Consider the following 23,557-nt stretch of genomic DNA (forward strand, 5'->3'; position numbering starts at 1 on the left):
CTTCTCTTTATTGTGGTTGAAGTAATCTGTTTTTCAGAAATGTGTAATTCCATCTATTTTAAGATCTAAACCACAGATTCTATTTTGAAACACAAGTTTTCAGGCTTATGTTTTGGGGATGAATGTACTGTCCAGTTAATTTTTATCATCATAAAATTATCTTATTAAAATTTAGATTACTTTTTGAAATTTTACTTTATGAAGTAGGACTTTGGGGAGGTAAAAGTTCATTCTCTAAAAATAGTGTTCAAATGTATATGATGTTTCTAGATTAAGACAAAAGTATAAATAGTGTGATGAGAAAAGAGTGAAAACCCATACTAATTCATTTATGTGTGTAGAACACTGGGGTTTTGCCTCTTTTGGAATAATTCAGGTCAGTTGGAATCAGATTGTTATTTACTGAGGTGGAAATCATCACAGAACTGGCAATAAGTTAAAAAAAAATCTGAGAAACAATTCATTTACTACTGTAAAGGATTTACTTATTCTAGAGCACACTGGGCCAAACCAGCAATATGTAACAAAGTTTTACCTTGTTCCCATCAGGCCCTGCAGGTCCAGAAGGACCTCGGCTTCCAACAGGACCAGTAGGACCAGCAGCACCGCTTTCACCTGGGGGACCACGCTCCCCCTGTGAAAAGGGGATTAGAAGAAGTGTTACACTGTTCATCATTTTCAGAAATACCATTTTACACATTAGAGTTCACACTTGTTTAGCTTTTGAATCCTAGTTCTGCCAAATGTCTAGTTTACTAGCAAATTATAATTATTTTTCCCTTAATTTCTCTACTAGTAAAATGAAGGGATGGGATGAGATAATCTCTAATGTCTCATTCAGCTCTAATGTTCTATGGCTACAACTCCAAAATTTGTTGCTTTTAGAGTGTAATATTCAACTTTTGGAATTCATTTCCTTTTTTTGTGATAGGTCCATAGGTAAAAATAGATGCCAGTTATGCACAGTACCATCATTTTAGGTGAATAGCAATGCCAGATGTAAATAAGATTAGATATTTCATATCTATGCTCTCTTTATACAATTGCATGCAATAGTGATGTAACAGCTATAATATAGTTAACAGAGAATACATGTATGAAAATGTGTGTATTTGTATGTGTGTCTATCTTTCTATCTATCTATCTAAATATTTCCCAATTTGCATGTAAATATCACTACAACATAGTATTCTATGGTCCAGAATATTTAACATTTAAGCCCACATTGCAACTGTTTCAAAGGCCCTTGTCATAATTTGGTTCTATGATACTATGGTTCTATGACAGTAAATTTGTTTGGGCGTCCTAGCTATATGGTAACTAGCCACATAACAATATACTTTAGGGGCCAACTAATCCTTACAGTTATTCTAATGACCACAAACAAATGACATCAATTTATTTAATATTTAAAATAAAAGTAGGCTCATGATTTCCTCTTTTAGACTTTGAACACCAACACACATTGGAAAAATTGATTTTAAATCTTAGTAAGATATTACTTTTCCTTAGCTCAGGTCGAGCCACTGTCATAAATATATCATACTTGTTTGTATAAATCACTGAATATAATACCTATATTAGTTCATTTATGTTTCTTATAATCCTGTGGTTTTTAAATAAGAAATATGAGCAATTACATAAAAAGTCTACTGTCAATTTAGAAATTGAATATTCTCTGCAGATTATGTTTGACTACAGAAGAGTGTCAGGAATTTGCTGTTACAAGGTCACCAATAGTTTTTAGGAGAAGGCACCATTTGTTTTAAAAACATTGCGAGAAGTTTATGGAAGTTAAGTAACACTTACTCTTGGACCAGCAGGACCAGGGAGACCAAATTCACCAGGGATACCCTAGGCAAAACATGAGAAAAAATAAAGTGTGAAACTTATGTATGTTCTCTAAATCCACATATGTTTATGATATTTAGAAAAGTTTTGAGAGTGAAATAAAGCCCGATAGGCTCTACCTACATGAGTGTATAAGTACACAGGCTATTAGGAACAAGAGAGCTTTCAGTGGTGTATGGAAAGATTTTAAAAAAGTGAGAATTTCACTGATATTAAATATATATCTATCCTAGAACCTGGTATCAGAAAATTTTAGTCTCTCATTATTTGGTTTATTGCTTTTTAAAAAGTGAAAAAAGACTATCTCCTTTGATAATATAATAAATAATGATGATGAACAATATCAGACATTGCCTATTTTTAGTTATATAACAGACTGCTTTCTTAATAGAAATGATCATATTCTGCACATTACCTAGTTAATTGTATACCCAAGTGTATCTCCTTTATTACTGACCAGCTGTCTCCTTAATGTGCCCCACTGTTGACAAAGGAGAGCAGGCCACAGAATGTAACTGAATTGAGGCACATTCATCACAATTACAGAAAAAATGACTCAGAACTCATGCCCTGATTGTGAATAGCAGTGTCATGTCTGAATGCCAAGAAAAACATTAAAAGCAATTTTTCAGGGTCTAGTTTGATGGAAAATCAGTGCATTTATTTTTTTTACTATGGAGAGGGAAATAATTTGTATTTTAACATTACCAAGAACAATACAAAAAGTAAGGCTATTAAATGGAATGTTCATGATATTGTACTTCCATAATGTGATGTTTCATTCAATCCTTAAAACAAAGTAATTTGAATGAAAATGAGTAACTTGGCTCATTCTCTCCATCAGTACCAACATATGTAGAACACTATCATTAACATATGAAATATGAAGTTTCCTTTTGCATATTATAATTGCACTGCAGTAGGGTATTTAACAGAGGGAAAGTCCCAAGTTTAGGTGAATTTACTATCACTTGCTTTACTCACCCTTTCTCCTGCTTTGCCAGCTTCACCAGCTGTACCTGCAGGGCCAGGCAGACCCTAGATGAGAAAAAGACAAACCTCAATCTTTATGGCTATATTTGGGGGATTTTCTAATAATTGTTTTTTTTGGGGAAATACCTAATATCAACATGATCAGTAACTATTATGTGTTATTAAAGGATTACAGAAAAGTTTGCCTTGAAAAAATGTACGCTTCTTTGCTTCAGTTCTGAAACCATGTACTGTGTGGTGGGGAGAGTGTTATAGTTATTTACAGCTGGAGAGTCTGACCAAAAGCAGTAGTCTGTACGTTTTAGCTGACTTACCTGGAAGCCTGGAGGACCAGCGGGACCCTGTTCACCTTTTCCACCTGAGACACCCTGAAAGTGATAGGAAAGATTACATAAATAGAGATATATGCCACCATTGCTATCGAGCTACATAACTTTTAGACTGGAAAAAAAGAGATGGCCATTTTTGTGGGACTAGATTCATTTTAGTGCAAAATAGAGCAAGAGTGAGAGAAATACTCACCTGTGGTCCAGGAGGTCCCTGAGCACCATTGTTTCCATCAGGACCTGGAGCACCCTAAAATGTTCAACAGAAAGGCTCAGAGTTAGTTGCCTGTGAGTCAGACAATTTAAGATACCCCAAAGCCTCCCTCATGTATTACTTCCTCACAACAAAGCTTGTTATTTCAGCATGAATTGAACACATTGTGGCCAAGGCCCAAATACTACCTACTAACTTGTGATATGGCTCATAGGAAGTCCATGGATGAAGGGCAATTTATGAAAGTCAGAGAATGCTACTAGCATATTCATAGCCTTTTAATCATAAAATGAATTAAATAAAAACCAAATGCATCCATAAATATTTTTGACTTAATATACATTCTGATTCATCATAGCTCACTGCCTTCTAAGTGTAGTTAAAGAGAAAAGACATTTTGTGATGGTAGAAGGAAGCTTGGGGATGCCATCTTAGAAAGAAAGTGATGGAATGATATCAGATGGCCTCAAAAGATGTGTATCCTACGTGAATACTATGTGGATAGAGCCGCACAGAAGTTAGTACCTACCCGAGGACCGGCAAGACCAGCATGACCTTTTTCACCATTTTTGCCAGGATCACCCTATAATAAACATTAAAAAAAATACATTTAATGTCAAATTAACCATGACAATTTTGAAATGTGAATTTCTTGCCTTTTTTCTTTTTTTTAGATTCCTAGTCCTTGAATTCTGTTATTTAAGGCATGATCCATCGTCATGCAGCTCCAGATACAATAAAGTACACTTATGTCTGCAGGAGCATATGACTCAAGATGTGGATTTTCAGCAGGAACAATGATACACTGGAGGTCAACTTTTGTTGTGGTAAGTGGCTTGCAGTTTTCTTGTGTTGAAAGGAACCCCCTTGAGGTAGAGTGGACTGAGGCAGGAGAGAAATAAGAGTTCTGGTGAAATGTGGCAAAAAAGTGCCAAGGGAGAAGAGGTTCTGGTGGTTCTTACAGTGGGGCCTTTGGGTCCAGGGAATCCGATGTTGCCAGGCTCTCCTCTTGCTCCAGCTGGGCCAATTGGTCCAGGCCTGCCATCAATACCAGGGAGGCCCTGAAACCAGAGTTTATTTAAAGTTTACTCAGCACAGGATCTCACAACCTCAAGCTTGTGATGCTGCCACAGGATGAAACAGAATCATTTTCTGATTGTATAGAGCTTCCTGTATAAAGTGTCAATAAATTACGAATCCACTTTCCTTTTCTAAATAGGATGTCGGTACATGCACATCCAAGTCAATCTCATATGTACACAATTCCCTCTTTCTCCTCTCTTTTCATACCCTTGTCACCCGCTTCAATTTTCCCTGCCATGTTTTTCTTTTTCCTTCTCTCCTTTTGCTCCTGTGTTCATTTGGCCTCTGTAATTACAATCTATTACTTTGCATTCTCAGATATGTATGTGGCTAATATATATTTTCAATGTGTTCACATATAAATAAGCTACAGGAAACACTTGATAAGGGTGCAATAAGTGTCCTGGAAAATATAAGCGATACTTACCATCGGACCTTCTTTACCAGCTGGGCCAACATTTCCAGGGGAACCAGGAAAACCCTATAAAATAAATGAGGATGCTTTCCTATTGGCACTCTAACACATATACTCAAGGCTCCAATTAATTGAAATCTCACAAAAGCACTTTCCCCCCACTTTTTGTTTGTTGACTAGGGCAAAACATTAGGGGTATTAGCCACTAGCTGGGAGGTATGAAAGAGCTCTGAAAACTTTCTTCTTTCTATTTTTAATGCCTTTCCTTTTACTGAATTTTAGTGCAACTGATCCATTTAAAGATATCTCAAGAAACTGTTGAGCAACATACTATATGTGCAAAATGTATATATTTTTTTACCTTAGAATAGAAAAACAAATACTTCTAGTAAGTAATCTTCAAAGTGGATTTTTTTAAATTGCTATATTTGGTGTCTTTATTACTTGTTTATGGTACAATGACAGTTGATACTCATCCGTAAGAGATAATGGAGGCAAAAAATTACTCTATTGCTATGGATTAGAGTGTCTACAGATCTAAAGGTCATTTCTCCATAGCTAGTGTGATGCTGAATACATTACAGCACTTTGTGATCGCTGGAAAAATGATTCACTTATGAATCTAATAAACTGATAATGTATAGTTCTAATATATTTCATGAACACCTTATATAAAACTCACAAATTGAGATAAAAGATTCATGCTGATAGGAGAACCAACCTAATTTGGATATATTAAAATAAATCTATTCTTCCAAAAACCTCACAGCCATTGTATCAAGTAATAAATAGGAAATTTATGAACTAACTAAATTCGTCAAAATATCTACTGGGCTTTGATAAAGTTAAATTAAAAAGGGAACCATCAGCAAGTCTACCAACAAATTAATTTTTGTTTTTTTTTATTGTTGTCTTCAAATATTAATCATCCCTTTAGGAAAGGAAACAGTGCTAGGTGTGACTTGCTCAAAATCAATCTGAAACTTACTCGGGGTCCCATGAGGCCAGGCTCTCCAGGGCGACCAGAATCTCCACTGGGACCTCGCACACCAGCAGGGCCAGTTCCACCACGACTACCATGAGGGCCCTATTAAAAAGAAAGGGGAGGGGAGGTTGTTAACTCCAGTGACATACCCACGGCCAGAAGCATCAAGTTCCTTCCCAGGATGTGAGTAATAGACAACTTACCATGACACCAGCTCTGCCATCGGCTCCAGGAAGACCACGAGAACCAGGATTTCCCTGTAACAAAGTACATGAAATAGAAAAGAATTGGAGAGTATCCTTGTATCAGGTAGGGCAGAATTTATTGAAACATGGCATGCATGCAAGAAATCTTGATGACCTTAAGGGAGAGATACAATTACAAACCAAACCAAAAAACTTCATCCAAACCCCAAAGGACTGTGTGGAGGAAACCTTCTGAAAAAGTAGGTCAACATTGTTTCCAGACCAATTTTATAACATATCAAATTGAGAGTCAGTGATTTAATAAAGCAGATGGAAAGCAGATGTTTCCTTCATCTAGAAAATGCACTCAGTAATTCTGACCAATTCCCAACGAATGGGTGCCTCTGGTGTGTCTGGGTGTCAAGAGCATTTGGAACCTACCCTCAGCCCAGGAGGTCCTGGGGGGCCAGCGGATCCAATTTCACCAGTGCTGCCTCTCTTTCCTTCTTCGCCACTGGGACCAGGAGGACCTGTGGGCCCAGCAGCACCCTATTTAATGAAAAAACAAAAGAAGGGGTCACAGGAAAAGTAAAATTTGTGTTCATATCTAGCTAGAAAAAAAAGTAATAACTTAAAAAAAGTGAAAGTATTACTTTTTGGATTGAAAAAGTAGTAACTCCATAAAATTGTGATTATAGAACTACTTACGGGCTCGCCCTTGTTGCCACTCTCTCCTTTGGAACCAGCTGGACCAGGCTCACCCTAGGGTCCAATACAAAACAGTGGTCAAATGACAAACATTTGTCACAACTCTCTGGAAGACAAACATCAGGGGCTATTTACAAATCAAAGTAAAGAGAGCTTTAGTTCTCTAAGAAATATGCTCAGTTCATATTTAAACGACCTACAGGGGAATGGTCTTGGTTGAAAGGACAAGACTGATATAATAGAAGTGTGCCTCACTGACCTTTGGGTAATGTTCTAGGATAGCAGAAGGGGAGTGTCTGTGAGTGTGTGAGGGAGAGAGTATACATAAGTGTGCCTGAACTTACAGAAGAAATACACACTGAAAACACTAAGGAAGAAATAAGGATAAGACGACAAGATGAAGTCTAGATGGGGATGAAGTGATGGTAGAGCTGGTATTTCAGAATGATGAAAGCATCAGCCATGACCACTTACAACAAGTCCTCTGGCACCAGTAGCACCAGCAGCACCAACAGGGCCAGGAATACCCCGGGGTCCAGGGAGGCCAGGAGCCCCAGCAACGCCTGGAAGGCCCTGGGAAAGAAACGCAGCATGGTCCCTCATGAGGCAACTGGCAGGAGAGACAGCATCCATTAAAATACCTTTAAAACCACAGCAGCACATTTTAGCCATATACTCACGGCAGCACCCTTAGCACCATGAAGGCCATTGGCTCCAGGGTTGCCCTGTGATGAAAAGGAAGGGAGAAAGATATGGTTCACAGGAGTATTTCTGCTCTTCTTTGACCCCACCTTCATTCTTTTTGTTTTCTTCCTTCTACTCAATGAAGTTAATGACAGTGGCTACTTACAGGAGGTCCAATAGGGCCAGAAACACCTGGAAGACCCACTTCACCACGGGAACCCGCGGGACCAGCAGGACCAGGGTTACCGACAGGTCCAATTTCACCCTAAAAACAGGAATGACGTTGAGGCATTAGTCAGCAAATAATGAAATAGCATATCTCTGTTTTTAGGTGGCCAAGTTTTATGAAGGTTCTTCAGAATTACAATAATTTCCCTTATCTGATCTGGTACCACAGGTTGGGGTTTGTGTTCCTATTTTCCTGGCCTGGTTCTGCCATCTTGGCTACCATTGCTGTCTTCACCTACCTCTGTCTCTCTTGGTAGAGACTCTGGTTCTCAGCCAGTCAGCCCCAGCTAGTTTGGGAGTATCCCAGAGGAACCCCAGGGAATCAGTTTCCATGTTGCCATCTCTACCTATGCTCTTAGTGCTTGGGTACAGAGAGATCATCTATTTCAAGTTTAGAGTGAGAAAACTGGTCACTCTGTATCCATTTCGAAGGAGGGACTAATTAAGCTGCCTGTTCTGTAATTATCTATATGCAAACACAGTCCCTATCTTTCACATCACAATAAAATGTTTATCAAGGTAATGACAATGGTCACCAGCATTTTTACCTTGGGGCCAGGAGCACCTGGGAAGCCTGGAGGGCCAGCAGACCCAAGAGGACCCTGAAATCAAAGAAGAAGGTGGAAAGAAGTTTCCTCTCAGTGAATTAACAAAACAATGGGATAGGGAGGGTAGGAGGGAGGGAGATGCAAGAGGGAAGAGATGTGGGAACATATGTATATGTATAACTGATTCACTTTGTTATAAAGCAGAAACTGACACACCATTGTAAAGCAATTATATTCCAATAAAGATGTTAAAAAAATAAAAATAAAAAATCAAGTTATTAGTGGAATGTTTAACAAAATACAAGTATGACCTGTGCACTAAAGCCTACAAAACGACATTGGAAAAAGAAAAGCCCTAAATAAAGTGATCATCAATTGAAAAAAAAAATTAACAAAACAACAACAGAAGATTGAAGTGGCTTAGAGTGGCTTGATCTTACTTAATGTTGGCAAAGAGAAAACTGACAGCTAATCTGCTGTCATTGGTATGTTATCCAAGGGAAGACATTCCAGGTATCCCAGGTGAGGTAGATTTTACTTTGTTTATCAATTACAAACCTCAGGGATAGTAGTTCTTATAAATAGAACCTTTAAATGACCTCTTAGAACGTTTGGTAAGGTGTCTAAAATGGTGTTATTTCATAGGGAATTAATAAAGAAGATAGCTCCCATCCCACACTCTCAGTCCCTTCCAAATTCCTCAGTGTCACCACTTACAGCAGGACCCACAGGACCCACACTTCCATCACTTCCACGGGCACCCTATGAAGAAAATAAAGAAAAAAGTCGAGTGGAAAGTTAAATGGAACCTATTAGAAGATTTTTAAAAAGAATAAAAATGAACAAACGTGGAGGCACTCACAGCTGGGCCAGGGGCACCGACACGTCCTCTCTCACCAGGAAGCCCACGAGCTCCCTAGAAGCAGAAATATTTCCATTGAAATCCACAATGCTAATTTAAGAAAAAGTTGCAGGCATCATTTCCTTTTTCCAATTTCCAACATGCACAAGAATCCACTAGAAATAAATAGGTCTTGTTCTAATTCCAACTAAAAGGTAATGATTTCAATTAACTATGCAGAAGGCTATTAGAAAAATATCAAAGAATACAATGCCAAGGGAAATGGTAATTAGCAAAAACATTAAAGAAGTTCCAGCTTGCAAAGAGTGTACACATTTTTGATTTATAGTAAAGTAATCAATACTTACTACTTGACCTGGAATTCCATTTTCACCAGGGGCACCAGGTTCACCCTACATGGAAAAGAAAGATTGAGTTTTTTTCATTATATATATTAATTATTTTCTTCTGATTTGGTAATTTTTACACTATTACTTCAACTTCAACCATTCATATATTTTGTAACATTTCTTACATAGATTGTTTCTCAATTATGCCAATCACATACATTTAAAAAATTTATAAAATATGGGTTTTTATTTAGATAATACCAAATATCACAGAATCAGGGAGATGTGGTCTAGTGTTATTCACCCTTTCCCCAATTTTCCCCTTAGATTTTGGATATCATTTAGACTAGGCTTATATATTAGCAATGATAACATAAAAAGAGATGATAGGATAAATTGCTTTCAACATAACCATATTTACCCTCTTTAAAGTTATTTTGAACACTCAATATTTTTATTTTTATAAAATATGCATGAAAAATTAAAGCTTCATAATATTTTATAAAACTGTCTTATTTACTTCCAATCTACATTCTTTTTTTTTTTTTTTTTTCCAATCTACATTCTTATCTTGAGTAAAAACCATGTAGGTGGGGTAGTGGTGGTAGTGATGGTGGGGTAGTGGTGGTAGTGATGCTGGTGCTGGTGGTAATTTAATACAATGGCACATGAAAAGGAACTTTCCTTCAAGATGATCTAATTTAGATATAGAGGAAACCTGGTTTTCGAGACCATTTAAGGACCCTTCATTTCTAGGATTCTATCTGAAGTGTATTCTTTGTGAGTAAGCACTAGAGTGGGAGTCAGGAATTCTAGCCTGTGCCCTTCTAACTTCTAGATGTGTGACTTTGGGCAAGTCATTCACTCTCTCTAAGCCTCAGTTTCCCTCATCTGAAAAATGAGAGGGTCTCCAAAGCTCCTTGCAGCCCTAACATTTTATGATGCTGTGATCAGTAGTCTGAGCTCTTATATTAGGCTCCAGGGAGAATGAGTTTGACCTTATCCATTGGTGTGGCAGCTGGAAAGTTAGAACGGATTCTCCATATTCATGTTCATTTCTGGTCCCACTAGTATTCCTTACTCATTAATTTGTGATTACGTTGGTATTCACTTTAATATCACATTATCTCCTTAATAGGAGAGAGAACATTTTATAGTTGAAAATGCTGTCAGAGAAGAGCCCAGCCAAGAGATAACACACTTCTGAGACTTTAATTACCTAATTAAAATTTTTTTGAGTGTGCACAGATAAATCACAGGAAAGAGGTTGAAAAGTATATTGTGACATGAATGTACCCATCTAATTAGTGCATGGCAAAGGAGAATTTACTATGTAAAATAACATAGTGTTCTAGTATCTGATTATATGTTTATTTACTTTTATTTTGGCTGCAGAGATCGACTAAAATTATAGGAGGAAAGGAAATGGAGGAAGAAATTATTGACATGTTTTTTAATCTCAATTGCTTAATAGATATTGAATTAAATAAATATTATTAATAATTGGCCTTTTGTTACAGAATCCCATAGTCCTCACCACTGAAGGATTTAAAGTATTGAAGAGGAAATAAGATATGCTTCAGAATATGATTAGCCTTCAGTAAAAATATACTTTCTGATGGCGATGGGAAATTACAATCAATTTTTTTTAAATTTTTTTAAAAACAGTGCTTCTGATTTAGTATTTACCTTCACACCTGGAGTACCAGGCTGTCCCTTCAGCCCGTCCAGACCATTGTGACCCTGAAAGGCAAATCCTTATTATTAAAATGCTATTCCATTACAGTGTTTGGTCAACTCAAACATCTTGTATCTTTGCAGTTAATATCTCCTGCGTGAATCTTGTGACTGCTTCTGTAGAATGGAGTCCCATTGCCCCAGCTCCCAACAAACTCCCTCTGCTGCCCTAGGTAAGTCACTAAACCTCCCTACACTTGAAAGGGAAGGATAAAGAACTAGATGCTCTCTCATGTACTTTCCATCATTAATAATTTTATGATCTTCAGAGGGCTTTAAATACCTCTTAAGTTATACCCATTTTATACCATTTTCCCTGTAGGGATCCTCCTTTCTTGGAAGCTATGAACAGACTTAAAAAAAAAAAAAACTACACCCCACTTTACTTTCCGGCCCCCTTACCCTTTAACTCTCTCTCCACTCCGGCAAATTCCAGGAATTTGGAAGCAAATATGTGTCATCCAGGAGTTTAAATATAGTTGAGGTTTTTACTAAAAGTAATCAACATTTTCTCTTCTGTGGGTAAAGAATGTGCTCACCCTAATGCCCTTGAAGCCAGGGAGTCCAGGCGTTCCAGGGAAACCACGAGCACCCTTAAAAAGAAACATAGAAGACGACGAATGGCGTTTTTGTCCTAAATAAAAAGACGATGATTTCTTCCCTCCAAAGTGTTTCTTCTCATCAAAGTCCAAGCTTGGAATCAAAGACTAGTATATGTGTAAGCACAGAGCAGCAAATAAGTTGCTCTAATTTGAGTAACTAATACTATGGTACTTGTAGAACACACAATTTAGTTGTTTAAAGGATGCTCACCATCATTAATATTACATTATTTGCATTAATAAAACCTGTATGCATTCTTAACTAGGCTCCTTTATTTGTCAGATGCCTTCAGTGAGTGTTATAAGTATGACTTCTATGTTGCCACTTAGTCTGATTCTAGTTTTAGCAACAATCTTATATACGAGATACCTCTGATGTTTGGACTATATACTGTTGTAAAAAAATCTCACCTGTGGCCCAACAACTCCTCTCTCACCAGGTCGTCCAGGTTTTCCAGGGTGACCCTAAAACATGAAAGCATCATAGGGTAAACCCTTTCTTGGTAAACTATCAGATGATAGTCGGTGCATCTTGGTTTTTACAACAGGGAAAAAAGGCATCATGTAAAAATGTGGATCCAAATATATATTTAATTAACAATTATATTTCCTTAAATACAAGAAAATTAATTATTATTTCATTAAAATGTTATTATCCATATGGGGAAAATTATGTCAGGCATATTCAGCTTTTGGCAGAATACTTAATTTGAATCTAGAAATTCTGTTGAGGCAGGAGTATTTAAATGGCATTTGGAAATGCTTACGAGTAAATACTTACATCCTCACCAGCCTTGCCAGGAGGGCCAGGTGGACCACGAGCACCTGCAGGACCCTAGGAAAATGGGAGACCCATTGTTTTGTTAATGCTATATTAAGAAACTTCTTGAAAAAAATATTTATCACAAAGGGGGAAAAGTACTCACAGTTTGACCAGGCTCACCAGGCTCACCAGGAGGTCCTTGGAAACCTTGAGGGCCCTAAGAAAAAACAGTATGTCACATTCCAAGCCTTTATTTAATTCTCTGTCTTTTTTACATAAGAGAGATTACAAGCTTTCGGTACTTACAGGGACTCCAGATGCACCAGGAGGGCCTCTAGGTCCCATCAAACCCTGTAAAGAGGACAGATATAGTTAGCACTGACAAGTCGTCATGGCCTCGGGTTGGGTTAGACAGGACTAGCTTAGTAGTGCCATAGACGTTTTGTGATGGACAAATGAACAGAATTGTCCTGGTCTCATTTCACAGTTTTTGTTCCTCTCAAGGAAGCATTTAAGGACCCAAGTTTCCTCCACTGTTTTCTCTGCCTTTGCTTTCACCTTTGCCCCTCCTAATCCAAATCAGAACTCAGGTAGATGAGGTGGCCACAGGTTGCTTCAAGTTGTGCACAATTGGGCATATTGAGATTGCTCTAATGCAATGAAGTGACTCAGTCTTTGCACAGTACAGAATATACAACTGCCGTTCATGCAGCTGACGAAGCATTTCCATTTGGATTTCCTTATCATATGTCATCTCCTCATATCATACTCAGCTAAGAAATTGATATTTTTATTGCCACAAGGGGCATAAATTGAAAAGGATCAAAAGTCTTTCTTAATGATTAGAGGGAGGTTTGTTATAACCTTACAACTCCTTTAAGGGCTATTGGTGACTGATGAAAATGTCAAGCAAAAGTGGATATAGTAAGGGGTGAAGGAAAAATAAAATATTATTGAAACATCCTACTGGAAGAATCTATTATATGCTACTATTATTGAAAATATGGCCCAAATGACAGCAGATTGTTTTCGCCTTTGTTCTTCATTCTGTAGCACACAGAGTAAAACAGAGTGTTACTAGTTTGGAAGCTAAATACACATTGTGACTCCCCTTTGCAAGGCCTGTGCAAACTCTTCTGTAGGGGCCATTCCTCTAATGCTGAATATATTGTACAGACAAGTCTCAGTTAATTTGTTCACGACACATCAAGCATGGGGACTCTGCAGTCAAGTCTGCCCCACTGTATTAATGCCTAGAGTCAAATAATATGGATTTTATTAAAAAGCTCATCATCTTAATTATGAGTTATTTATTTGGTTTTAGAAATTGCTTCAAAGTTAAAAGAAACTGTCACTTTTCAATCAAAATAATATTTTTAGGTGTACATTAAAAATAATTTTCCTTGACACCATGAATTTTTAATTATATTTATTCATTTTTCCATGTATTTGCAACAATTTCATTTACATAAAAGGTAGTTTATTTTGTGGAGGCTGTGAGATGGATGATGATTATTCATTAATTCAGAGAAGGACCCTGTGGGGTTTTATAGTTATTGATTTTCCAACATGGAAATTTATTTTAATGCTTTATTGCTGCCTACCTCTCCTATTTGTGAAGCATATCTGTTGATTACATATGTCTGTGAATGTGTGTGAATGTGCAAGCTTAAATTATATTTCACTGATATTTAAAAGTAAAACACTCTGCTATATGCCCCCCAGAGAGATGTTCCAAAGTCAGGGGAATGTGAAATCCATATTAATTTTCCAGGCTTATGTAGGCTTTTTTTTTTTTAATTAATGCTTTACTTTTTTTTCTTTTTAGCTTCTTCTTGAGATATAGGTACTGCTTTAAAACTGACTAATGTCCAGCATTAGCTGAAATGGCTGATTTCAAATATCCAATATAAACAAAGCCAAAAGAAAATCTCTACTTCTTCATTTCAGATATGAATGTTTTAAATTACCATGCAAAATCAGGAAATTGGAAATCATCAATTAACGGCATATTACTTCTCAAGTGAGAGTTTTAATTTACAGAAAATATCGTCTTGCCCTTACCGTGTATTAGCTTATTGCGGACCATTAGCTCCAGCAGAACATCTTCTGAAGACAGAGCACTGAATGCATTGTCCAGGTAAAATTTATATTTTAAAGACTATCTTAACTTGGGCATATAAATACCTTTGTTTGCAAACAATTAATTAAAAATCACTAAATTATGTGTGGGTATGTACTAAACTGCAGTGTTTAATCAACTTAACATTTTTATTTCCAGCAATTTTCCCCTCTATTTTTTACATGCTAGTATATATTTTGCATGCTCATATCAGTTTTTTTCCCCCTAACACATCTCACTAATGCTTGTTAGAAGGTTTACTTGTTAAAGATAGACCATCATCATCATAGTCATATTCCCTCCTATACTGATTTATAATTAGACTTTAAAAAAGAATTTTTTATCAAGGTGGATAAAAAGAAACATTTCCTATGTTGTTAATTCCTTGAGGGAGGGTGGGAATCTGTCATATTCACTGCTATATCCCAAATGCATAATATAGTTTGGGTCTTACCGAAGACCAACTTGGTAAATACTTGTTAAATAAAGTAATGTTTTATTCAAGTACTGGATACATGAGCCATGATGTTGAATATCAGACATCTTGCCTGGCATTCTGTCATTAACCACATATATGACCTTGGGAAAGGGCTTAAACTCTCTACCTAGAAAATGAACGGGCTACTCTAGAACTTGCTGATCCTTTCCAGCAAGTTCATAGAACTTAATAGTTCTGCGTCTCTGTGGGTTGCTTCAAATTCGAGGCAATGTTAAAGTGAATAAAAAAATTAGAATGATTACTTTTCTGAATTAAGTTGGTTTACCTAAATTATGATTACTACGTCCAGAGATTATTTCTTGGATATATAAATATCTGATCTATCCTAAGGAGGCATGTTTGTAGAAAAAATCAAACCCCCTAACCTAGGCTTAGATTTTTATAGATTTGAATACAAAGAGAGCTGCTGCTTTTATCTGATCTGAGTATTGAGTATTAAACTAGGTAGCTAAATAAATGGCAATGTGAAATTTAACATAAAGTAAATTCTCTATTCAGTAATTTTTTGGCTAGATAAAAAGAGATAAGCATACCATTGGTCCAGGGCCGATTCCAACTCCTTTTCCATCATACTGAGCAGCAAAGTTCTAGATGGGGGAAAAAAAAAAAAAAAAAATATATATATATATATATATAAAAATAACTATTGGCCATGTAGTTCATTTTCTCATTCTACTAAAGATTTTTCTGTTATTGTTTAAAAGGAAGCAGTATTTCTGACATAATTATTAGTTTAGACTTCCATATTGAGCTAAATTCCTAAAAATTCAGGAGAGATACAAGTTTAAAATTTAGTCCACACCTAGTTTGAAATAGGGAGCTTCCCTACCTTATTTTTGAAACTTTTCCTGCCCTGTTAACCCTCTCACTCAAATCCCCACCCCCTACCTGTACACTGAGGAAGACAGTTTTCTAAACTTTAAAAGTCAGTGAGGGCCCCTGATAAATTAAGCAGAACCCAAGAGAACAACTTTATATTTCTACCTGTTGCCCTGCTCCTCCATGACTACACAAAATGACTAAGAGACCTTTTTCTTGCTGTAGTTTCAAAAAGGATATAAAGAGTTTTAAAGTTTAGAGGAAAATTAAATTAAAATGCCCCTTGGAAGATTAAACTTTTAAAAAATAGTTCACAGTAATAGCTTTACTGTTAAAGATCTCTCTTACAGTGGTAGACCTATTAAGAAAGGTGCTGTTTAATGCACTCAGTAGATAAGCAATCATAATAAGATCTTTGGGGGAGAAAGGTCTTATTTTACTGGCGTACAGTTGGGTATTAGAATCAAGCTTCTGATTCATAGTGCTAACCAATTAAGCAAATATGTTTTCCTTCCTGCAGTGAGGCCATTTGGCGCTCATACCATTGTTAAAGCATAAAGCTAAAAGAAGATATTAATGAAAAAGAGAAATGTACTTTTCTCAAATTAGTTTCAAGCAAATTAAACCAAAAACTGCTTTGAATGTTGGTTCAGTAGACTTCAAGCCAAGGAGAATAAAAAGAGTAGGATGTTTGTGAAATTGCTTAAGATCAGGGATTTCATTTATAATTCAATCTAATCAAACTTTTTAATAATGCAACACCTCTTATTTGTGCCCTACTGATAAAAGATATTAAATTCCCAAATTAAATAATGGTCACGAGGGCTGCAGCTACCTTCAGCGAACACAAAGACCTGTCCTGTAATTGACAAGGGCTCACAAAGACATCGGGCAAAGCAGAATCTTGAATGAAGAAACCAAAGAAATGAAATAAAATACTATACTAATATCCAAATAGCAGACTCTCCCTTAAAACTACTAAAAATAAATTCCACAATGAATCTTCTTCCAACACAGGTGTAAGAAACTGAAGTTAGCTAAAAGTTAAGGATACTTAAGACACCTTACCCCACCAAGACCAGGGGGACCAGGAGGACCAGGTGGACCAGGTGGGCCTGGGATACCATCATCACCATCTCTGCCTGGTGGGCCTGGCGGACCCTGTTATGTAAAAAGTGAATTAAGTCAGGGTTAGACAGACTCCGCAGAAACCTAAAGGAGACCTCAGAATACATGTGGTAAGATCAGTTGGTCAGAATGTACAAGTGGTGTGGAAATTTAAAATGCCATATTTGCCACTATTGACATGTGTCTATTTTAGAAGGAGGTTTAGCAGCTGGTGTCCGAAGAAGACACAAGACAGGATAGTTCCTCTTGGAAGAGGACTATGTCAGCCATTGGATATTAATTCATAATGGAGCTCCAGTATTCAAATGAAGATAAAAATTATAGCTAAAATTTATAGCTATAAATTCATATGGTTAACAGTGCACAGTGATGTACTGTGTACATTGATTGTCAGTTTCTGACTGATGAACTTACTCAATTGTTTTGGTATGTTATGTGTGAAAAGCAGGTTAATTGATATGATAATTAATAGTTATTTTATCACAGGGTAGAAAATCCTGCAGATTTCCTACTATTAACACTATTTATGTTGTTAAAGTAATTTACTGACATAACCCTACCTCTAATAGATTGCTTGAGTGGAATACATTTAAGTCTGCACTTCTCGATGGATACAAGGTATAGGTATTTATATACTGATGAAAGTGTCATATAATGAAACCATGTGGTTATACCTGCCACATAAGCATAGCAAGGAGATCTAAGAATACGATGAATAAAATGCAAGCCTAACTTGTACATTTATTAATTTAGACAGAAACATGTTGTTGGCTGCTGTTTAACTATTATTCCCAGCCTAGATAAGAGATCTTACTTGAAAAGCAAACAAAACATGTTAAAAAGAGAAGGGCCATGTGGTGGTAGGTAGATATATTTCCATTATGTATGTTTTAGACAGGTCAACTAAAAACAAAGAAAGATAGACCATGCAAAGAATATGGCTGTCTGTAATAGTTCTACTTTCTTAAAGGATAATCTTGACCTAAAAAGAATATTGATTATATATAATAATGCTTATTCACTTTCTGTAAGGCATTATTTGCTTGAAAGGTAGGCAATTATTTGGATACATAATATCCTTATAAATTGTCAGTCTCCTGTAGTTTCTAATATGTAGTTATTAAAATATGGGCCAAGGCCCTTTAATAGTTTAAAAATTACACACCCTTTCTCCACGTGGTCCTCTATCTCCAGTTGGGCCCTATGAGGAAGGTAGAAACAGCACAGTAATAAATGTCTAGGCAATTTCCAGTGAATGAGCAAAACATTCGTGATAATAATTAGTCGGTAAGGCTGATCTAACCATAATGTTATTAGATAGTGGCTATAAAAATGGCACAATACAATAAACAAAAGTATTTTGTTTTTATTATAATTACATGTAATTTGTTTAAACTGGGAGATTGGAGGCTATAGTCTCCAGCATTAGGCCAATATCATGACCACTATTTTTAGAAAGATGATTTCTGTGGATAAAATTATCATTTTGTAACATCGATAACAGCATATTTATATAGTCAAAGCCCTTTAAAATAAACTTTTGTTTATCACGTATAATTAACATAATACTCATTCCATCTCCAGAACAAAAACAAGTCTTTTCTTTTCCTTTAGTATGTAAATCACCAGTTGTATAATATAAGTATAATTAGAGATGACTCTGGAAGATAATAAAGCTTTGTTATCTTGCACATCAAAGCTATTTTATTTTATGGTTTAGCTAATGCATATTCATGTGGGCAAAATCTTGACAAAGTATTTTCCTTCTGTAGTGTACCATAAATTTAGTTAAATTGTAAGTTATCGCTGATCATTTCAAGTACTATGGAGAAGTATTGGATTCTTACCTTTCTTGCAGTTGCCTAGAAAAGAATAAGTAAAGGATTATTATGAGGAAGATTATATAAATTTTAAAATGGCTCCCATTTCCATGTAGTGTACAAACATACCTACAGAGTATATATATTTTGCATTACTATTATCGTAATATCTCAAAGCACAATTTTAAATTTTACCAATAAATAAAATAAAATACATATAGAATCCAGATATATACTTATCTGTAATTATGCCTCAAATTCAATTCATGAACTAAGAATTTGTTCATAATAATCTTGCAAATGATTCCAAGGGAGTGATAAAATTCTCTAGCTTGGTGAAGTCTTCTAGTTCGTAGCAGCTGATGCTAAAACCCAAACTTCCACTGGATAATTTACTCTCTTCTCTTATGGGTGTTCGTTTTAGGGTGGTCTTATTCAGTAGCCCCGCCCATTTCAGAAATTGGGGTGGGTACTTTCTAAGGCAGCCAGAAAGGATTGACTACCATAACTCCTGATGATTATTTTGGAAATTCGAGTTGGTCAATATCAATACAGCCTCCTTTTCCTTCCCCACAGAAGACATTACTGGGGCCAAGGCAATCGAAGTCTAAAATAACAAATTCAAAAAATAATTTTACTCACCTCTTGTAAAGCTATAGAGGAAAAGGGAAAGAAAGAAATAATTATTAGTATTATTTCATTGATCACTAGCAGTGACTAACAAATGGGTATATTAGTCTATAAAATTGACTTACCTAATTAAAGGACAAATTGTATTTTTTATTAAGAATATTCTAATGACTTAGAAATTATGCACATCAAAATTATGGCAGGGATCAGCAGGATGATTTGTTTTCAATATTAATATGTAAGTATATTTTGAATTAAATTGTTAATTATTTACTACTTTATAAATGCTGTGAAATATTAATGTGTCTAATGTTTAGTAATTAAGATGCTATATTGCACAGGTGAATCACTGAATATGAGCAAAACCAGTATATTGATGAGGAAATAATTTGTATTAGACAATTTTTGATACTTAAAAATTTTAAAAGGGGGAAATTTAGGAAAGTACATTACCTAAAGTTTTTTTCTAAAACATTAACGTTACAGAGTTTGTACCATTCTTAATGTCCTTTTTCAAAAGGTCTAATTTGCAAATAAGTCACCATGAAAATGGATTCATTCGGACATCTGAAATTTTGCTTTAAATAGGTTCACTTAAGTTAGGTAAGGTCATTTTACCAATGTGTATCACTTTTGTCCCCGAGGAAGAATTGCTCTGTATAAATGGAAAAACTGTGGATTAAAGATCTAGAAAAATAATGGGAAAAATACACTAAAGGAATATCCTCCCCCTTTGCCATAATTGCTATAAGCCTTTAAAGACTGAATTCTTCTCCTACGGTATAAAAATTATAGGTTAACACAGGATATAAGGCCAAGCTGGCAACAAAATGAATCACCCCTAAAAATTGCTTTAATTAGGTGGCCAAGAATTGTGTCATTTGGAGTGGGAACAGCTGCTGCAACAGTCACAGTTCAGGAGGGTGGACCATATCCAGCACTGACATTTAAGGGCAATTTATGAGAATTACTTTTAAATTAGGAAAATGATATGTTTACTTCATTGTGTTCATCAGTAGGAAGAATAATTATGCCTGGACTTGATTAACAGAAGTTCTTATGATTTTGGAAATTTGCCTTTTAATTATTCAGACTGAGCCACTTTGAAGAATGTGTGTTTGGTAACTTTTATTCAGACTGTAGTTGGATGTTGATCAGAAGGTGAATTGCCCTTTGTACCTTCAAACTTTCCTAGGTCTATTTTCATCTTTTCTCTAGGAGACAACTCTTTCCCCCTGCCACCCTCAGATCTCATTAAAAAAAATGAACTTGGTAATATGAATTTGTTCAATGCAACTATTGCTTAGCATTCACAGTGTGTATACTAAAAGTGGATGAAGGGAGAAAACACGCATACACACACAAATGCATCAGTAATACACCGTGGCATGTGGGTGGAGCAAACTTTTAGAGTGTTGGGTGTGGCCAGATCCCCCTCTTACCCCATCAAATCAGTGTCTTTGGTAATTAGTCAGCCATTTTCAAGGCAAAACCAGACTGATTTTCTTCATTCTATCTTAACATGGAAATCTGGTCATAAAACCTACAGCTGGAAAGCAGCCTTGGAGTCCATCCAATTTCTATCCTGCATTTTAGCAAAGGCTCGGTTTGACTTGCCCAAGGTCACATGATAAATTGTTGGCATGGGAAAAACCGGGTCTCCTGAATCTCAGATCAGTGTTGATATTTCCCAACTTGCTATGTTCAGAATGCCTGTCTTTGGGAACATATTAAAGAGATAACTCTGGCTCAACAAAAGGCAGGGCAGATTTTAGCTAAATAATGTTACCATTTCCATGACCAGGTAATGAAATGAGAAGCTAATTTTACTTTTCAGAATGTATCCATTTTTCTTCCCAGGATACACTGACTAGCTATTGGGATTGGCTTCAGTGAGAAATGCAGATCATTCTCTGTATAAACCTGTGGAGTCTTTAAATGGGGATTCCATAGACCTTAAGCCCTGGACCCCTGTGCTCTCATTGTCCCCCTCCAGAGGGCGCCTGGTGGTCGTCATCATCATCATCGTCATCATCATCATCATCCAGACCAGTCTTAAAACACCCAGAAGAGAAAAGCCTTTAGGAGGTGAGTTTTTTTATTACTAAATTAAGGGCTTTCTAAACCAGGCCTCAAGTTTCACAAGGTGGGCATCAGTGCAGTTTTGGGGCCTTTTAGGCTGAGGCCTCTGCCTTCCTTCATCATGTCAGTTCATATCTCATCCTTAAGGAAAAGGATTTCTGCTCCCTTTGAGCTTCACTAACTGGAGGATCCAGATCAAGTTAACAGGTTCACTCTGAGTTGAGAGAAAAGTTCCCTAACTTTTGGCAAGAGTCGAGCCTTTTTTGTTTTCATTTCTAAAGTATTTTCCATGTTTCTCATAAATGCCAGCGTGTCTCCACATGCCAGAGAGCCTTCCCTCCAAGCTGTACCTAGAACTTTGTTAGGCTTTCCTTTTCAGACCAGGTGCCCACCCATCTAACCTCTTTCCCAGACTGCCCGAAACAAGCTGAAGGCACTTACATTGGCATGTTGTTAGGCACGAAGTTACTGCAAGCAGCAACAGAGTCCGCGTATCCACAAAGCTGAGCATGTCTACCACCTAGACATGCAGACTCCTTGTGTCGCAGAGCCCCTGGGTCACCGGCGGAGGTATCACCTGGCGGGCGCAGGCATACAGTCGTGGCGAGTACCTCCAACTTCGCCGAAACCTCCTGCCGCCTTGGTGCTAAAATAATAAAGCCCGGATCTGCCCTATTTATACGGCCAAAGTTTCTCTGGCCCGAGGGTGCTTCCAAAAGCGCTTCCACCAATGGGAGGGCTGGGGCTGGGGGCCCGGGCAGCCACAGCTGGGAGGAGACTGCGGGGGCGCAGAGGAGGGAGCGGAGGGGGGAGGGACGTGGCCACGGGGCTGGCTTCTTAAATTGGTTCCATCCTTTTTGAGGACGTGGACACTTTTGAGGCTTTCAAGGGGAAACTCTGACTCGCTGTCTGCATACCTCCGCCCTCCCCATCTCCCCCGGCCCTACCCCGCCCTTCCCAAGTTTGGAAACACTTCTGTACACGTCGGAGAGCTCTGCTGACACCGACGTGGGCAGAGTTCTCAGATCTCCGGGCAGCCGGGCAGCCGGGCAGCTGTAGAAGGGACTGGAGCCCAGAGATCAAAGCAGGAGCTGTCCAGCTCTGCCTACCTGGTGCCCCGCGGGCCACCGGCAGGGCGGAGGGCCGGCGGGCGCGGAGGGGGCAGGGGACCAGGGAGCAGGATCCGACTGCGTGGCGCAGCCCGAGGCCGCCCTCCCTCCGCCCCCTCCACCCCGCCCCCACCCCCGCCCAGCTTTTCTCCCTCTCTGGGGCGTCTGTGCGCCCACTTTTTCAGCAGTAACGCTCTCTCTCTCTTCTGGCTCCGGGAAAGGGTGAGAGGGGGGTTCTGTCGGTGGAGGGTTTACTTGGAGTCCGAGGACGCCCACCGTTGGGAGGGTGGGGAGGGAAGAGGGCTAGGGTCAGCGTGGCATCCAGCACCAGGGAGGATGTGCTTTGCGCACACCAGACTAGACCGAGCCACGGGAGAAATCATACGACCTCCTCGCTTCCCTCTGTTGAGGCTGATTCTAAACCGAGGCTTTGGGGATTATCTGGCCCTGCAAAGTGACTGCAACTGACCAACACGGACTCCTTTCTTACTTCGCAGCCTCTTTCTGAGGTTGCGGTGGAAAAGTCCACCCCCTCCCCTTCGGGTTTCCAGTCTCCCCCTCCTCTTCTCCACAGACTCCTTGTCTGGATTTACCAGCTACAGCCCGAGCCTAGACTTAGATAAGCCCCCAGTGAGGCGCTGCCCGCCATCCCTTTTGTCCTCTCTGCCCATTCATTCACCGACTCCACACTTACGGGAAACGCCCAAGCACCTCCCAGCTGATCTCCACACCTTGGAGAAAACGCCTAGGCCATCTAGAGGGACTTCTAATTTGAGTTTGGGATACAGGCTGTCTTCTCTGGTAACACCTCAAGCAGAGCTCCCACCAACGTGGG

General features: G+C 37.9%; 1 protein-coding gene across 1 annotated transcript in view; it reads right to left on the bottom strand.

Moving 5' to 3' along the window:
• Positions 1–22,281, bottom strand: part of COL1A2 (collagen type I alpha 2 chain) — a 35,484-nt gene extending 13,203 nt beyond the window's left edge. The window contains exons 1-31 of the mRNA XM_067746391.1: positions 22,055–22,281; positions 19,544–19,554; positions 18,929–18,943; positions 18,247–18,282; positions 17,022–17,114; positions 15,668–15,721; positions 12,820–12,864; positions 12,677–12,730; positions 12,532–12,585; positions 12,162–12,215; positions 11,688–11,741; positions 11,101–11,154; positions 9,430–9,474; positions 9,083–9,136; positions 8,938–8,982; positions 8,221–8,274; positions 7,611–7,709; positions 7,441–7,485; positions 7,235–7,333; positions 6,761–6,814; positions 6,494–6,601; positions 6,071–6,124; positions 5,871–5,969; positions 4,895–4,948; positions 4,347–4,445; positions 3,914–3,967; positions 3,367–3,420; positions 3,159–3,212; positions 2,836–2,889; positions 1,810–1,854; positions 536–634 (exon numbers count right to left, since the gene is read on the bottom strand). Of these exons, the coding sequence (XP_067602492.1) occupies positions 536–634; positions 1,810–1,854; positions 2,836–2,889; positions 3,159–3,212; positions 3,367–3,420; positions 3,914–3,967; positions 4,347–4,445; positions 4,895–4,948; positions 5,871–5,969; positions 6,071–6,124; positions 6,494–6,601; positions 6,761–6,814; positions 7,235–7,333; positions 7,441–7,485; positions 7,611–7,709; positions 8,221–8,274; positions 8,938–8,982; positions 9,083–9,136; positions 9,430–9,474; positions 11,101–11,154; positions 11,688–11,741; positions 12,162–12,215; positions 12,532–12,585; positions 12,677–12,730; positions 12,820–12,864; positions 15,668–15,721; positions 17,022–17,114; positions 18,247–18,282; positions 18,929–18,943; positions 19,544–19,554; positions 22,055–22,124 (1,863 nt within the window). The 5' untranslated portion in view covers positions 22,125–22,281. The remainder of the gene's footprint in view (positions 1–535; positions 635–1,809; positions 1,855–2,835; positions 2,890–3,158; positions 3,213–3,366; positions 3,421–3,913; positions 3,968–4,346; positions 4,446–4,894; positions 4,949–5,870; positions 5,970–6,070; positions 6,125–6,493; positions 6,602–6,760; positions 6,815–7,234; positions 7,334–7,440; positions 7,486–7,610; positions 7,710–8,220; positions 8,275–8,937; positions 8,983–9,082; positions 9,137–9,429; positions 9,475–11,100; positions 11,155–11,687; positions 11,742–12,161; positions 12,216–12,531; positions 12,586–12,676; positions 12,731–12,819; positions 12,865–15,667; positions 15,722–17,021; positions 17,115–18,246; positions 18,283–18,928; positions 18,944–19,543; positions 19,555–22,054) is intronic.
• Between the last annotated feature and the right edge of the window lie 1,276 nt (positions 22,282–23,557).

Source organism: Pseudorca crassidens, chromosome 8 (genome assembly GCF_039906515.1).
Source record: "Pseudorca crassidens isolate mPseCra1 chromosome 8, mPseCra1.hap1, whole genome shotgun sequence".
In the NCBI taxonomy this organism is placed as follows: Eukaryota; Metazoa; Chordata; class Mammalia; order Artiodactyla; family Delphinidae; genus Pseudorca; species Pseudorca crassidens.